We start from the raw sequence: 16,439 nt of genomic DNA on the forward strand, positions 1-16,439 counted from the left end.
GTTTCGGTTGGAAGGGGCCTTAAAGCTTACCCAGTTCCAACCCCCTGCCACAGGCAGGGAGATCTTCCACTAGACCAGGTTATTCCAAGCCCCATCCAACCAAATAGCAGTACCAAGTCAAAGGAAGGGTTAAGGCTGCAGAATCTGTAGCAGACTCATACTTGACTTATTGAGGTTTTAAGCAATAGAATGGTGAGAATGGAGCAAAAGCTGATGAGGTAAAGCTGGTATTGCTGTCAGATCCCTGCTTCTAAAACAAAACACCCTACTGGTGCACTGGGGGAGGCTGTGAAAGGCTTCAATTACAACCCTCATAGTCCAAATTCATCATTTTATTGTACAAATTTAGTGAGGTGAGATGTATCTTTTCCTCTTTAACAGACTTCCTTGATCCTATGCTGCTGTAATGCATCACTAATACAGAAAACACAAAGTGAAGCACTCATTCACACACTTTGGTGAACTCTGACTGTAAGACATTGATGCAGAGCTGATAGGATTCAAGAAGGGCTTTGACATGTCTTACAAAAGCAGCCTCTCAAACAGCACTTTACCAGCCAACCCAGAATTCATGTTTTGAATCTGAAAGAAAATTCTTCAGGGGCAAACTATCCTCTCTCTGTTTTCTGTTTCAGATAAGACATTTTGCACCCTTCTTGGAGAAGGCTGCAGGACATGCCTGGAAGCAAACTGGGGCCTGAGGGAGCTCCAGCCTACAGGAACACACCAGGTTCCCACAGCAAATTTCTGTACCCTTCAAATTGGGTGATGCCTCATTTATCGATGGCGCCACAGATGTATAACAGATCGGCCTAAGATGGGAGCCAGAAAAGGCAGAGCATCACCCATATTTACCCACTTCCAAGAGCTTTAAAATTTATCCACTTCCTCCCAGGTGCAGCCTCTCCAGACAGCCCTTAAGAATTCCCAAAAGAATTCTTGCCTTTCATCCTATTTCCTCTGGATATATTTGGTGCTGTGAGAGCATAGATGGATACAGAGAGACAGCAAAGCTGCCTGCATCAAGCACGCTCAAGCACTGGTGAACAAACTCTTTCTTTTTTGAAGACCCTGATGTTTAAATCTCCTTTTGGTCACAAGTATTGTTCAGGTAATGTACTGGTTTAGACATCCAACCCTCCATTGAACAACCACATGGTTTGGGAGTCTGCTCAGTTACGCTTGGGGCTGACCTCCACCAGCACTACTCTGCTCAGTGGTACTTACCACCAACCCCAAGTGATCATCTGATGAAAGAACAAAAGGCATCCAGAAGAATGACAAAACAGGAAAAAGAAAAAATAGGAAAAAATCTGGATTCTTCTGCATGAACCCTGGGGACAGCTCAGGAGTATCATCTCTTACCTGCAGACAGAGACCCAGAAATTCCCCAAGTATCCAGAGCTCCCAGCAGAAGGACTGGGGGGCTGCACGTCCCCAACAGCCAAGAACCTGACATTCCAACAACATCCAGCTGCTCTTTGCATCCACTGTTTCCTGCCCAAATCTAACCAGCTACGTACCCTAAAACCCCAAACTTAAAGAGCTGGGGCATTAACTTTTTGGTGTGAAAAAGAAAAGAGAGAAGAAAAGAAGGGAGAGACAGAGAAGACATACAAAATTAAACAATCTACCTTAAAATAAACTCTGCTGCATTATATGTCTCTTGTCAAAAGTTATTAGGGAATAAAAGGGACAGACTGTCTCCAAAGATACATCCCATGTCCAAGTGCCATTAAAACTTGTCAGAGATTTCCCTCTGTTGACGTGTCTGCTTATCCTTAGTGCCCACACATGTGGGCAGAATACACTGCTGTGTACTCCTGTACGGTGGAAGCACTTGATTTGTCGAAGAGAAAGAACACTTTTTTTCCCCCCACTTAATTTTACTCCTCTGATGCAACAGCTCTTTGTCTGTTCCTCACATAAAACAGAAAAGTCCTCGACTAAAACCAGACTCCATGTACTTATTTTTCCTTAAAATTAAATTAAATAAAACGGGCAAATGTGAACAAAAAACTGGAACTGATCTATCAAAGAACTGTAAATAGATTTTCCTTCACTGTACATTCTTCACATTAAGAAATTACTGCTGGTCAACATTAAAACCAGGCAAATTAGGTGGTGTTTAGATGAATAAGAAGCTAAAACGACTCTATGGGCAAGTTACAGGAAGGGATAAACGAGATGCTGCCTCAGTCCAGACAGCAATTAGCTTTTGGGAACTTGGTGTCTGCTCTCCAGCCTTCACTGAACATTGCAAGTACGGTTTCTATAGAATATATCAAATCAAAACTGAACCACCAAACTTGACCAATGCTGGGGGTTGTTTAAAAACCACAGCTTTGATGTGGTTGTGGATGGGCTACATTCCCATAAAGTCTTAATTTGTATTAAAGCTACACAAGGGGAGTGCAAGGACACTACAAGAGTTCAGGAGAAAAGTTCTGTCCTGGGGATAATGTGAAAAGGGTTTCCTATGTGGTGAAAAGATGCAATATAACCAGAAACAGTCAAAGAGATTAAAAAAATATACATCTGCAGCTGAATATCTGTATTCTTTTTCTTAGAAGAAATTTCAAATGAAAATTAAACCAAGCAAAGCGAGCTACAGCTATTTCTATCTATTGAGATAGAAAGCATATGGATAATGGGAAGAAAAGAGCAAGAGAAACAATTCACCCAGAAAGGTGAACCCCGGGGGTGCAATTACATGAGAGTTTGAGTCAGGGTTTAAGTTGTGTGTCAGAAACCTGTCTACACATCAGCTTGACAGATTCAGAAAGAGATCTTACCTGTTTAACCTTGGTAAGAGCAGATTAAGTGCAACATTTCATTTTGTTTCTTCATCCATTTGTTGTTGGGGAACCTTTTGAGACTATTCTCTATAATGCAAGTATCGTCTTCTATTTTCATTTAACTTGAGCATCATATAATGGTTTGGGTTGGAAGGGACCTTAAAGCTCATCCAGTTCCAAACCCCCTGCAATGGCCAGGGACCTAACACTAGAACATGTTGTCCAAGCCTCCAACCAACCTGGCCTTGAACACTGCCAGGGATGGGGCAGCCACAGCTTCTTCGGGCAACCTGTGCCAGCACTTCACCACCCTCACAGAGAAGAGCCTCTTCCTTATATCTAATCTGAACAACAGCAACGCATTTCTTGCCTAAAATTGTGAGGAATCCGTAGCCTGGGGGGCTGCAACACCATGGTGCCTTCCTAGACTGATCCTCAGGGTATCCCAACACTGACACAACACTGGTTCACAGCACCACATCATCCAGTTTTAGCATTGGTACCAAGACAACCAGAAGAGAGAAAAGTGCCTTGAGATCACAAAAATAATCTTTGGCCACCCCAAAGTTAGTGCAGCCTCATGGCTGAACCCTGAGAAACCCCACAGTCACAGAAGTTTCCAACTTTTAATATGGTTTAGATTAAAATCTTATCTGTCTGCATAGCTTCAATGAAGTTAGTTTTCTGTGTCAAGACCCAAAGCAATGAACTAAACCCAAAGAACGTAACATGGATGGTCTCCAATATACAAACAACTGCCTATCTCCATGAAAAACTAGAGTACCAAGAAACTGAAGTAACTCTAAAAAAATGAATTTCTAATTTTATAATAAAGGCCATATGGTCCACCCAAGCAAACACAGCACTGGAGAGGCCTAATTGATGAGTTTTAATCAACCACCTCTGATTGCATTTATGACTTCCATGGGTTTTCACCATCTCAGGACACATCCTCATGCCTCAGTCACTAGGACCTGCAGGACTCACCTTCCTCCTTAGCAGAGCACTGGCAGACTTAATTATTGAGCACTTAAATCAAACAGGGAGTGAATTTACTCCAAAGCAGGAGTTCATGAAAAACACAAAGCACAAACAACACCATCATCCTCATTTTTGTGGTTGAGTTTGAATCTCCTACCTCACTGGAAAAATTCTGGTCTGGGTTGCACACAAACTTAGTTTGTACACCAAAGTTAAATAGAGTTCAAAGCAGCAGAAAATTAATGGAAATGCCATTTGGAGGTTAAATATTATAAACACCTTTTGCAAGATTTTTTCACATCGGACTCCAGATTCTGCCCTAATTTGATAATAAACAGATATTCTGAACCCCATTTTCCAAATACCACGAACCCAAACGCAGCCTCTCTTCCACTGGCCATCATTATTAGCAAAAAGTCACTGAACAATAAAGCTGGCATTGTAAGCTCATGCAAGGAATACAACTTTTCGATGCAAGCTGAAAACCCATTTAGTTAAAACTATTTTATTGTGGAAAAGGACATGGAAACAGAAAACAAGTTAAAATGATAAAGAGACCTGAATAGAAAACCCGTGGTTATAAATGGAACAGTTGCTGTAAGCAGATAGTTCTGGACATCCACATCTGTTCCAGTTCAAAGCAGTTCATGTGAACCAGGGAAAGGAACTATTTTTTCCTTTAGCTTTGCTGCTGCAAATCTATCTGCACTCAGGCCAGGGCAGAGAGGAGGAATAGGGATAAACCACCATTCCTGGACTGGCTCAAACCAAATTTCAATGAGACAGGGCTGCCACTGACATCTTTTTGCCTTTCTTCATTCCCCCCACCCCCCAACATTAAAACACTTTTAGAAGAGAGCAGCAACATTTGCAGATGCTTAGGGCAATTAGAGCTGTTTGGTTTTGCTAAACCCGAGGCATCTTTAGCTTAACAAAAAGCTCTGGTTTTGTTCCCCTACTCACAGATTCCTGTTTCTGTTTAACAACTGTCCCTTCTAGGGCCACTTTGATGATAACATGGGAAAGGCGAGTAGAATAGCCAAACAGGGAAATAAATATATAAAGAAAGAACAAGACTGCGCCAAGACCCATTCAGGTTCCAAAGGAGCTCAGATTTCGTGCCTGGGGATAGCTGAAACACTTTGCCTGTTGGGTCTTTGTATCTGTAATAGCCTCTTCTCCCCTTTTAAATCTTAAAAATATAGTCTGAAAGAGAGTAAAACAAGAAAGCAGCCGCAAAAAGAGGTATCAAACCTGGTAAAAGCTGAATTAGCTCCCTGGTTTGGTCTGGTAGCAGTACCAGATTCCAGAGGAAGCACATTCCTCTGGAATCAACTGGTTATAAGAACTCTCTTTTCCTACTCATGTTATTAAATGACAACACATATACACCCTTCACTCAGTGAATGAGATTAAATGTCTTTTGGGGAGTTTTCAGCATCAGGTTGTTCATGTTGAGGTTGAAATATGTTTGCAAAGGTCTCTAGTATTATTGGCCATCTGCGAAACAATGTGTCCAAGTCAGTCAATACAGAGTAATTGCTGGACTGAAATCAACTGCAGGCTCCCAGGAACTGCTTTGATTGGGTTTTACTTTAAAGATCTAGTGCCATGAGTGATGAGATGCTGAACTCTGCTACCATTAGACATGTGCTTGGCTGCACAAATTAAAATGAATGGCATAATCTTTGCTGGATTCCAGAGCAGAGTTCAGGAGAAGCTACGTGAAACACAAAGATCTTCCACTTGAACTGAATAGTTCTGAAAACTGCTTCCACAGATGCATAAATGAAGCATCACGCTGTATTGTGAAATACTGTTTGTGTTTTGTGGAGAAAAAGCTATGCAGAAGTATGCTGCAGGCTTCCCTTGGAAACACAGGCATGGAAGATGTTGGGATACAACCCCAATGAGCTATTTTGGGAAAATAAAAGAAAAAGGGAAATCTTTCATTAATTCATGTTATGAAGACAAAAAATATCTTGCTTTGGAAACTGGCTCTTTCAACTGAAGGCTCGTCAGCAAGATGTTACAATGAAAGAGTTTAATAAAACAAAATAAAATAATTCATCTGCCATTTAGAAACAACTCACTTTAAAAAGCTCAAACTTGATTTTTATATCTGGTATGTAACAGTGTTTAAAACCTAATCCAAAACCTGGTTTTGCTCTTCCACTGGTAATCAGTATGTGGTTTTTGGGTTTTATTATCCAAAGACTCAGTTATATTGTCAGATGGACTTAAATGGTTAAGCTTAATTAACAATAATGTATGGCAGCACAAAAAAGTCATGAGGGCAGGGTAAGAACAGTGCAGGCAAGCACAGTTTCTCTTGGGTCAATGACTTGTCATTATTCTTAGTATGTTGAGGAGACCAAATTCATTCTCAAATGAAAATGATTAGTTGTGATTTAAAAAAAGAGCTATTTCATTCAGTCAGATTTTCCTGTAGGATGACACTCAGCAGTCCCCTGCAAAGTAAAGAGCACAGTGAATCAACATAGCCTGACAGTCTAATCTCTACTTCTGAACCAAGGAGCACCCAGAACAACTTGACCCTCTTGAATTTGGGGCAGACAAATGCTGCTTTGCTTTTTCCATTCTCACCTACACAATGCCCATGGTATTTTTCTGAATCTTCTCTCAGGTGAATCTGAAATGAGAAGTGAACTGAAGTGACAATTCTCATTTTCTGTTGTCAAACACATAAATTCAACATATTCATTCCTGCCATATAACAGAAGATGTGCAACAGCAAAGAATGCAATGCAAAAGGAGTTGATTGGCTCTTTTGGCAGCTCACTAAAGTTTATGAATTCTCTAAGATCCGTGGGTAAAGAAATACATTGCACTTCTAAAGCATGTCCAAAAAGGCTAGGACATGATTTCTGTGTTCAGCTTTTGCCTCTCAACCTGGCTCCCTACCATGGGAGTTAAAGGAGGATCTTCTGTACACCCTCAAGTGCAATTGTTCAGAAACACGATCTGTTCTGTTCGGACAGCCCAGACATCATCTTAAATCTCAGGGCACATGGAGTATATTTCTACAAGAGGACTGAATTTGAAATACAGACCTGTAGCATAGAAATAGTTGTTTCTCTTAGCTGGAGTATATCATCTCAACATACCATAGGCTGTTCTCTTGTGCTTTTTAGCCCGTCTCAGCTATCTGTCAAATGGATTATTGACAGAGATTGTAAAGATGAAATAGCATTTCAAATCTATGCCCTTGTTGATATCAACACTAAACCCTACAGACAAACTGATGGAGACTGCAGACACAAGCCTACTAATACACTGCTGCTACTGATAGTCCCAGTCCCCTTGAAATGAAAGTTTTGGTCATGATGACAAAAAATTGGAATATGTTGACACTCACTCTTCATTGTTCTGCGATGACAAAAAATTGGAATATGTTGACACTCACTCTTCATTGTTCTGCTTGTTAGGAAGTCTGCTTCTCCCATGGGACAAAGAGTGAGTCCTATTATCTCCCAACACACAGCTATGTGTTTACACAGAGGTCCTGACAGCATTAATTCATATTGTCCAGTCCGCCTTGTAATGGGTCTTTCCTATTTAACTTACATTGTATCAGACAGATGTGCTCCTTCACAACAAAGAGAGGTCTTCCCAAAATATGTTCTGGGAATGAAAATGATGCTTAGAATGTTTTAAGTCAGATTACTTCACATTTCTAGTAAGTAAACAAAATTCTAGCACGTTCTGCTACTGTTGTACAGATCAGCCTTAGATTTTAGTAGGCAATCACCAGAGAAAAGAGACCCACTTCCTAAAGATCCCAACAACATGATTTCTAAAATGCGTTTGATTCAAGTTTATGACTGGTTTTGGGCCACACTATTAGCTACATGATGAATTAACTATTTGCCCTAGAAGGATAAATTTGTTAATGTTTGTTTCTAGAGCTGATTAGATGACAGTAACTGTTGCCTTAGATGTTGGTTTGATCAACCCTTGGGTTACATTATTTGAATGATAAACTAACCTTGAAAACATAGTTTGCTTATTTTCAGTTCTTTGCGGAGAGCTGCAAGGTCTTACCAACTTGGAAGAAGATGCAGAAAGCACTTCTGTGCTGCCCTGTTGCATATGCAAAACTCCTGAAGCACAACCCCAGAGCCAGCCCTTTCCCTTCATGAGCCCCAGGCTCCAACTCCTACACCTGGCTAAAATCCTGGAAAAAGCCTGGCTCCACATCCTTACTTTGTGACTCAGGCTCATTTTTGTTTATACTCTTGTGAGCTGAAGAATGACGATGACTAGTAGCCATATAGATAAATAAAGTATATTAAGTCACAGGAAGTAAAAAGGGAAAACCATTAATTTATTTTTAGAAACCTGTTCTTGCCATTCATCAGAAAAAGAACATTCAAAAGTACGCAGCAAGCTACAAGCATCTGGATGAGGTTTGCTGACCACATACCAACATTCATACTACATGCAGAGAACCATTTTCCTTCTTTAGACCACTCTCAGACTCTGTGCCAGGAATACAGGATACAGACAATAAAGTAGTAGCTTTCACTAGTGAGCCTTGAGAAAGGGTACTCTCACTGCATACAGAATCACAGAGTGGTTTGTGTTGAAAGGAACCTTAAAACTCATCCAGTTCCAACTCCTGTCATGGGCAGGGACACCTTACACTAGACCAGGTTGCTCCAAGCCTCATCCAACCTGGCCTTGAACACTGCCAGGGATGGGGCAGCCACAGCTTCTCTGGGCAGCCTGTGCCAGGGCCTCACCACCCTCACAGGAAAGAACTTTTGCCTAAGATCTCATCTCAATCTCCCCTCTGTCAGGTTAAAGCCATCTCCCCCTTGTCCTGTCCCTACAGGCCCTTGCCCAAAGCCCCTGTCCAGGTTTCTTGTAGCCCCTTTAGGCACTGGAAGATGCTCTAAGGTCTCCCTGGAGCCGCCTTCTTTTCAGGCTGAGCAAGCCCAGCTCTCTCAGCCTGTCTCCAGTGCAGAGCTGCTCCAGCTTTCACAGCATCTCTTTGGCCTTCTCAGGACTCACTCAAGCAGGTCCCTTTTGTGTTGGGGGCCCCAAAGCTGAACACAGTACCAGGTCCAGCTGCTTTGACATGGCCTGCTTAGTCTTACCCTTGCAGTGGTTCTCTGATACCTCCCCTTCAGGATACACTGTGGCACCAAACATTACATCCCGAACTGTTACATGCATCCCTTCCATCAGCAGTATCTATACCTGATTAAGCACAAAAGATTGGCTTCTCTATAAAAATACACCATAGCAATGCTAACCCAAACTAAAGAGGTGATTTAATATGGAGCTGAATGCTCTGCTCACAGAAACACAGCAGCAAATGCAGCATGCCCACACAATCCTTCTTTTTCCTCCTCTTGCTGGGTTGCCAAAACTGCCTGCATCCATCAGCAGAAAACCTTTTCACGACAATAGTGCCTCAACTCACTGTGATGAATTTAATGGTATTTGCATAAAAGCTGTCATCTTTTGCAGTCTGCAGTAGATTTCTTCTGGGCAATCATAGCACAAGCATAAAGTCATACCATATTTTTAAGCCCTGTCTGCCAAAATCCAGGAAGAATCGCAAAGCACATTCACTGACATGTCTTGTGGTACATCATCAGCCAAGATGCTATAGCACGAATGATGTGACAAATACAGGATAGATTTTGCTTTGACTGTTAGCACAGCACTAGACACATTTCTGCCACTTTCCTTACTTCAAAGCAGTTAAAAAAACTAAAACTTTGAGTGACGTGTAGCCCTGAAATCTCCACCTTGGCTCTTGGTCCTCTTTTTAAGAGCCATTACAAAACTCCCACAATATCATGTTAAAAAGAATTTTAAAATGCATTAATGGGACTCTGCATTCATTACTTCTACCTCTGTGATGTTGCTGAAGTCAGTATCTGCTCACTTTTCCTATTTTCTTTTTAAAATGTATTCTGAACCTGCACTGGAAATGTCATTTGGTTGCCAACCTTTTCCCTTTCTCAGTAATTTGAGTGCTGTGAAATGTGTTTCTCTCTCTGGACAATTTTTTTCCTGGTGAACCTTACTTCTAAACACACCAATCCCTATTGCATATCCCAAGTTTGTTTTGCAAGCAGGACTCCAGCTGACATCAATGAAGATGTACAAGAGGCAACAAATATTTGCAATGTGTTTAGAAAGCAAATTTTTTTTCTCATTTTAATACATAGTCAGCAAGTTTCTCTCTACACAAGATACAAACAGCAGAAGAGGTAAGCCAGCAGGACTGGGAGCCAGGAATACATAACTTGTAATCAATGATGTCGTGAAATAATTTATAAGATAGAAAAAGAGCAGTTAATGCCTGCAAACCACTTAGCCTTTTCATAACAGATTTCAGATTTTAAATCTTCCTCAGAGCATTCCTAGTAATGTGCAAAGAGCCATAGGTGTCTGTATCAGCTTAAAAAAATTAAAAAAGTTCTATTTTTCAGAGCTGCAGCCTGAAAGAACATTTTGACGATTCTATAGATTATTAATGCACCACTCATAGCAAAAAGAATGTACGTCCAGGTCCTCGCACAGATACAGAGCTGCCAAGAGTCAATCAGATATGCAGATAAGGTAAGCAGGCAAAGCTACTAAAGAGGAATGGCATTGGATCAAGTGTTACTAGTGCATTTTTATCAGTTCAAATCTGGAAATAGTTCCCGTAATGGCTGGAAGGACACACGGCCAGTAGAAGATTCAAAGACATAAACTGCGGAAGTCTGAAGGAGAGAAAAGGAGTGAAAAAAACCCTGGCATGTGGGCCAGCCACAGAGCAGAGGCAGGGACAGGACACTGGAAACAGCAAAGGAAGCTGTAGCAGCACAACATGGGGTGCAGCACAAAGAAACACAACAAACCAGGAGTGAGGACAGACACAGGGATGCGGGTCAGCTGCCTTCAGATAAAGGTTAAAGGATAGAGGGAGGTTAGGAAGCAGAGAGAAGGGACAGCCCTCCCACCAGAAGGTAGTATGACTTTGAGAAATAAAGAGATGAGGGATCCAAATGAAAGGCTAAACCAAATAAATAAAATTCCATTTCTCTTGAGGGCCTGTGGGCCAGCCACTGAAGTGGCAGTAGGGACAAATGTAGTCCAGCACTAGGAGCTTTGCTTCCTGTGCGTTCCAAGCCTCCCGAGCAAGGCAGCCACTGTGGTTTTTTTCTAAAAGGCCTGTATTTACCATAAATTACCTCACAGTGATAACAGAGTCATCACTATCCTTTTGTGCTCTTCAGAGTACCGGAAAGAAATTGTGCCCTCTTAGTCACATTACTCCATGACATCTAACAGTTGCCACAAGATGACTTAGCACCACTGAAAATAACCCTGGGATGGGGTTACAGCAAGGCACATAGGTGCCAACACCCAAAAACGTGGCATTTGTAAACCCCATAATGGGGTTTATACCTACAACAGAACTGCAAGTCCTGCCATCATCTCAAGTTTGGCAGTGAGCACTGGGTAAGGTCAGGGAGGTGAATATTCCCATAACAGCACAGATCATCCCCAGTTAAACTCCTTTTGTAATCTGAAAGTAAGTAGAACTATTTCATGCCAGTATTGTTGTCTTGGCTTGTAGAATGAAATATGAGGATGTCACAGAAGTACTTCAGAATCCCTGAAAACACTCAAAAGAAATAAGAAAGGAAGAAGTGGTGACTTTTGTTCATGGAGCTGATCAGTCTAATGCTTTACCTTTCAAGTGAACCAAGAACTCTACATGAACTTTATATGAAATGAGTGTTTGATAGCTCAGGAACTTCCAATTCCCCATCATCTTACCAAAGGAAAATGCTAAGAACTTCAAGCAGGCTATCCCCTGGAGCCTGCTCTTTGGATCACACAGATCTCATCCCTGTGCAGACTGCAGCAAATGAAGATATAACAGAGGATTCAGCCTTTCAATGCTAAAGTGCAAAGACTTAGGAGTACCCTGATAACACACAGCAGGATATAGAGCTCTGTGCAGAGGCAAACAAAATCTCATTCCCAGGAAGCCAAAACCCTTGCTGTATAGTGGGATACAGCTATGTATCTAAGGCTGGCTTTCAGTGAAAGCAGCTTCTTCCTCCTTTACCTCCTGGAGAAGTCTCTGGTCAGGAGTGTATCAGAGGGTGGCTAACTGAGGACCCAGTGGCATAAAACTGTGAAGTATCCCCATGAAAAAGGAGGGGAGATGAGCAAACTTAGCATTCACCAGCCTTTCACACAGTAAACTCCGGAAGTTTGTTGTGCCTGTCGCAGTCCCTTCCTTTCTTCCCTCTCCCCAAAGCGAATTTAATTTAAAGCGAGGCTTTTTTTTCCAACCACAGCACGTCCCCAAGAATTTCCTTTCCTCAAAATCACCAGAATCCAAAGGGTGTAATTCAAGTCAAAAGGGGCATTTTTCCTTTCCTGATGCCAATAAATGCTGCTTCCCAGGGTTACTCTTCTGCCTGCTGCTTTGGCCAGCTACTTTTACCCTGGATTTCACATCCCACCCATCCAACCACAGCGTGCAGCCATCGGGCTACATGTACACCACTAATGCACCCACCAATCTGGCACTCCAGTGCCCCACTTCCCACCATCTCAATCACAGAATCCCAGTCTGGTTTAGGTTGGAAGGGACCTTAAAGCTCATCCAGTTCCAACCCCCTCCCATAGGCAGGGACACCTTCCACTAGACCAGGTTGCACTAGACCTTGAACCTGGACTTGAACACTGCCAGGGATGGGGCAGCCACAGCTTCTCTGGGCACCCTGTGCCAGCGCCTCACCTCCCTCACCTCCAATTGCAGCAAGAGACCTGTGGTTATGTTTCCATGCATATTACAGTCTCCAGAAGAGGTCTCAGTGACTGACACACTGCCCTGCTTGCTGCCAGCCTTGCACAGGGCAAGGCACCACAGCTATTCAGCATTTCCAAGGCATATGCCTGCAGTTCAGCACCAAGCCAGAGCAGCTGCTTCAGCTGTGTATGTGCTCATCCCCTAGAAATTAATAAGTTATTGCTACAAGTTAAAATACTAAGTTAATGATGTGCATGACTGAGAGTTACAGGGCTGGAAAAGGAGTCCTAAATAAATCAATACAGTTATTAGTCCCTTGTCATCTCTGATTAATTATCAGCTTAATATGCTTCATCATTTTCACTGCTAATGGAAATAGCTGCAGTGCTACCATGGGAAGCAGGGTAAGACATACAAAAAGCCTATGAGGCTGTGCTGAAGTCCTGGCTCCAGACAGAACTATGTCTTCTAGAGGAAAAAGAGAAAACATTTCATTTTCTGGGCTGGTAGTCTGATGACACTGAAGTCGGTGACAAAAACTCATGGTTTTCAAATGGGTCAGATGTTCCTTCACGGAATTTTTGATTGTTGAAATGCAGTGGTTAAAGACTTGACTCCTACTCCCGGGCTTAGTTCTGAGCCCAGTGCCTCTGAAGTGACAGGATATCACCATGGTCCTGTCAGAAGCCGACACACCAGTACCTTTCCCCAGAGCCCACCCCAATTGACCTTCATTAGGTGCTTCATTACCCCAGAACATGGAGAAGAAACTGGCATCAAGTAAGCTGGCAGGCACTGACTGTGTTGTCTGGGTCCTCAGGGCGCAGATGTAGCTAAGGACAAGTGGCATCCTTTTGGCCTTTGGTGGCATCATTTCATGCCACCAAAGGCCAAAAATAAGGTACTGATGTCACTTTTCTTCTTGCTAACAAAAAGTAAAATAGTACTTTGGATGCAGACAATGGATAGGATTTACTCAGAGCTAAGTGGAGTTTGGGCTCTGCTTGTTCTCCTGTCTCTTATTATCCTGTCAATGACCCCATCTTTTCCTAACTGTTTTTAACAAGCAAGTTTCCGTCACTGGAGGAGGCTTATTGAGTATAAGGACCATGTAAAAACCTCAAGAACAGGTCTCCATATATCTCTCCAATAGATGCAAAAATTTGCCAAACAATTGGTAAGACTTGTACCACAATACATGAATCCACTATGGAATTAGGCAGGACTTTCTTCTGACAAACAGCTTTTACAAGCAAGCTCTTTTGGGTTGGGGATCAACAGAGATACAAACACATGACTCCAAGAAGAAAAGTGCTCCTTGAACTCACTGATGAGGCTAGTGTGTAGTTCACACTGCTAATGGGTGATCTGGTACATTAAATGACAATGTAAAACACTATGTGACGTTTCTCAAAGTTAAAGAGCCACTCAAACAATTTCTCAGGGCTCTCTCCCTCACACTGTGATGATAAATTGCCACCTGCTCCATGACTAATGATAGAGCTTTGTTGGTACCATTTTATCATTTAGTCCTCTTTTACCAACAGCTCTATTATAGAATCTCAGACTGGTTTGTGTTGGAAAGGACCTTAAAGCTCATCCAGTTCCAACCCCCTGCCATGGGCAGGGACACCTTCCACTAGACCAGGCTGCTCCAAGCCCCTTCCAACCTGGCCCTGAGCACTGCCAGGGATGGGGCAGTCAACCTGTGCCAGCGCTTCACCACCCTCACAGGGAAGAACTTCTGCCTAAGATCTCATCTCAACCTCTCCTCTGTCAGGTTAAAGCCATTCCCCCTTGTCCTGTCCCTACAGGCCCTTGCCAAAACCCCCTTTCAAGATTCCTTGTTAACATTCTTTGAGAACACTTCAGCTTCCCATGCTTTTCTTCTTCCCATTGCAGTTTCGAGAATTTCAAGCTCCTTTATTTTGATAAAGAAGTTAATGGGGGACAGCCAGTGGCCCACGGAAACCCTATACCCCAGTATCCGGATATCAAGCCCAGCTGGTTTGTGTCAGATACTAAAGAAACAGTTTTCTTTCCAAGCTGAGCACTTGGGCTAGCCTACAGTTTGATGAGCACACAGCAGTTCCTTTAGAAATGGGCTGATCTCCAGTGAAATATTTGGCCATTTAATGAGTAGGCTCCAGGATAACAGTTTTCGTGGGAATCCAAAAAGGAGTAAAGACTAGGGCTCCCCATGCTATTCTTAGCTGCAAACAGTTAGATTTGGAATTTTGATTGGAAAGCATGGAATTTAGAAATGGTGCCATTCTAAATTTACTGCATTTGTATACAGTTCAGCTGGATAATTAAATGTGTTCCAGTATGTTCCTGGTTAGCATCTCAGTTTGAGTTTTATTGTCTCTAAACTGGTAGAAAAATAGTCAGTAAATAGTGCTTTGTAGAATTTGTGTTCTAGTGGGTGTGTGCACAAAAGTTTTACACACACAATGTGGATGCAGATTTTATATAAACACCTCTGTGGGTGCACATGCATGAACACAGACACGGAACTGTGAAATATTTCCAGAGGAAAGCCAAGGAAATTCCCATCCCCTACCATTTAAACGATCGCTCTTTGGCTCTAAACATTCTCTAAATTCCCAGCCAAGGAATGTATTTTCCCCTTCCAATATATATAATTTATTTTGCTGCACACATTAGTTAATGATACAGAGCTACATGATTTTACAGACCCAGCGCATTTTCTAAGACCTTTTTTCTTTGCTGCTTTTTGGTGGCCCAGTGCAAATTCACAGCAGTCATCAACTCAATGATTTGTCGTATCTACTTTGTACTCCAGCAGTTTTTCATAATTAGATTGGCTTCCCAGGGTTAGACAGGCTTTTAATTATTGTATTAATGGAGGTAAAAGGGACTTTACACTGGTTCATGGTTTGGGGCAGGGTGGAGGGAGGGGGATTCATTACGGGCCACAGCTATTTTATTTCATTGTTCCTTTGCAGAGATTATTCCTGAATTTTTAAATATAGTCGATAAAACGCTAATAATAAAACCGTTATCGGGGCACTGGGCGCGGGGGCCCGAGGCGAGCGACCGCCCCCAGAGCCGGGAAAAATTTCACCGCACACCACCCCATTCCCGTACCCCACATTCCCGCAGACTTACGCGGCGCTGGCAGCCTGCGCAGGTGGATCTCATCCTTATCCATCTCCGAGCAGATCCCCTCAGCCCAGTCGCTACTTGGTATCAAACTGAACTTGCCAGGGTCCCTCCTCTTCCCCCTTTCTCCCCCCCCCCCCCCCCCCCCCCCGTTTTCGGGGAGGGCCCCGCGCATCCAACTAGCAGCACCGCTCAGCTCCCCGGCCACACTTTAAATAAGGGCGCGGGGAGCGCGTCCCTCCGCGGTAGCCGCCTCCCATACACACCGAGCCGGTCCCCCCCCGCGCACCCTGCGCGCAGCTCCGCGCCTACCTGCGGCGGCAGCTCGCTGCCCTGACCTTGGGGCTGCGCCGGAGCGACGGCGGCAGCTGCCGGGCGGGGACAGCGCGCCCGGGAAAGGTCAGCACGCTCTGTGCGCCGGCGGACACACCGGGGGCACCCCGGCGGGGCAGAACCCTCTGGGACCCCGGCGCGGCAGCGGTTTAATCGCTTCCACGCTGCGCTTCCTACCGGCGATGGTTGTTCTAAGAGTTCCCGCGCCTCACAGCTTAACAAAAAGGGTTCAAAAAGAACCATCCCGTGCCAATGCGCTTCCGGAGCGGAGCTACTGCCGGGGTCACACGCCCACACCCCCCCAGCCGGGGTACAGCTGGACCGTTCCCGGCTCCCCGCTGCCCGTGCTTCTTCCCGCTGCCCGTGCTTCCCGCTTCTCCAGCCGCGCCGACCGGACAGGC

General features: G+C 43.6%; 1 protein-coding gene across 5 annotated transcripts in view; it reads right to left on the reverse strand.

Annotated features, from left to right (window-relative positions):
* Positions 1-15,839, reverse strand: part of ANO1 (anoctamin 1) — an 80,708-nt gene extending 64,869 nt beyond the window's left edge. For all 5 annotated transcript variants that reach the window (XM_061355011.1, XM_061355010.1, XM_061355009.1 and 2 more), the window contains exon 1: positions 15,712-15,839. In XM_061355011.1, coding sequence (XP_061210995.1) covers positions 15,712-15,754 — 43 coding nt within the window. In that variant the 5' untranslated portion in view covers positions 15,755-15,839. The remainder of the gene's footprint in view (positions 1-15,711) is intronic.
* Positions 15,840-16,439: the final 600 nt, after the last annotated feature.

This window comes from Neopsephotus bourkii, unplaced genomic scaffold (genome assembly GCF_033783945.1).
Source record: "Neopsephotus bourkii isolate Nb327-2 ecotype Australia unplaced genomic scaffold, CSIRO-AGI_Nbou_v1 NB_768, whole genome shotgun sequence".
In the NCBI taxonomy this organism is placed as follows: domain Eukaryota; kingdom Metazoa; phylum Chordata; class Aves; order Psittaciformes; family Psittacidae; genus Neopsephotus; species Neopsephotus bourkii.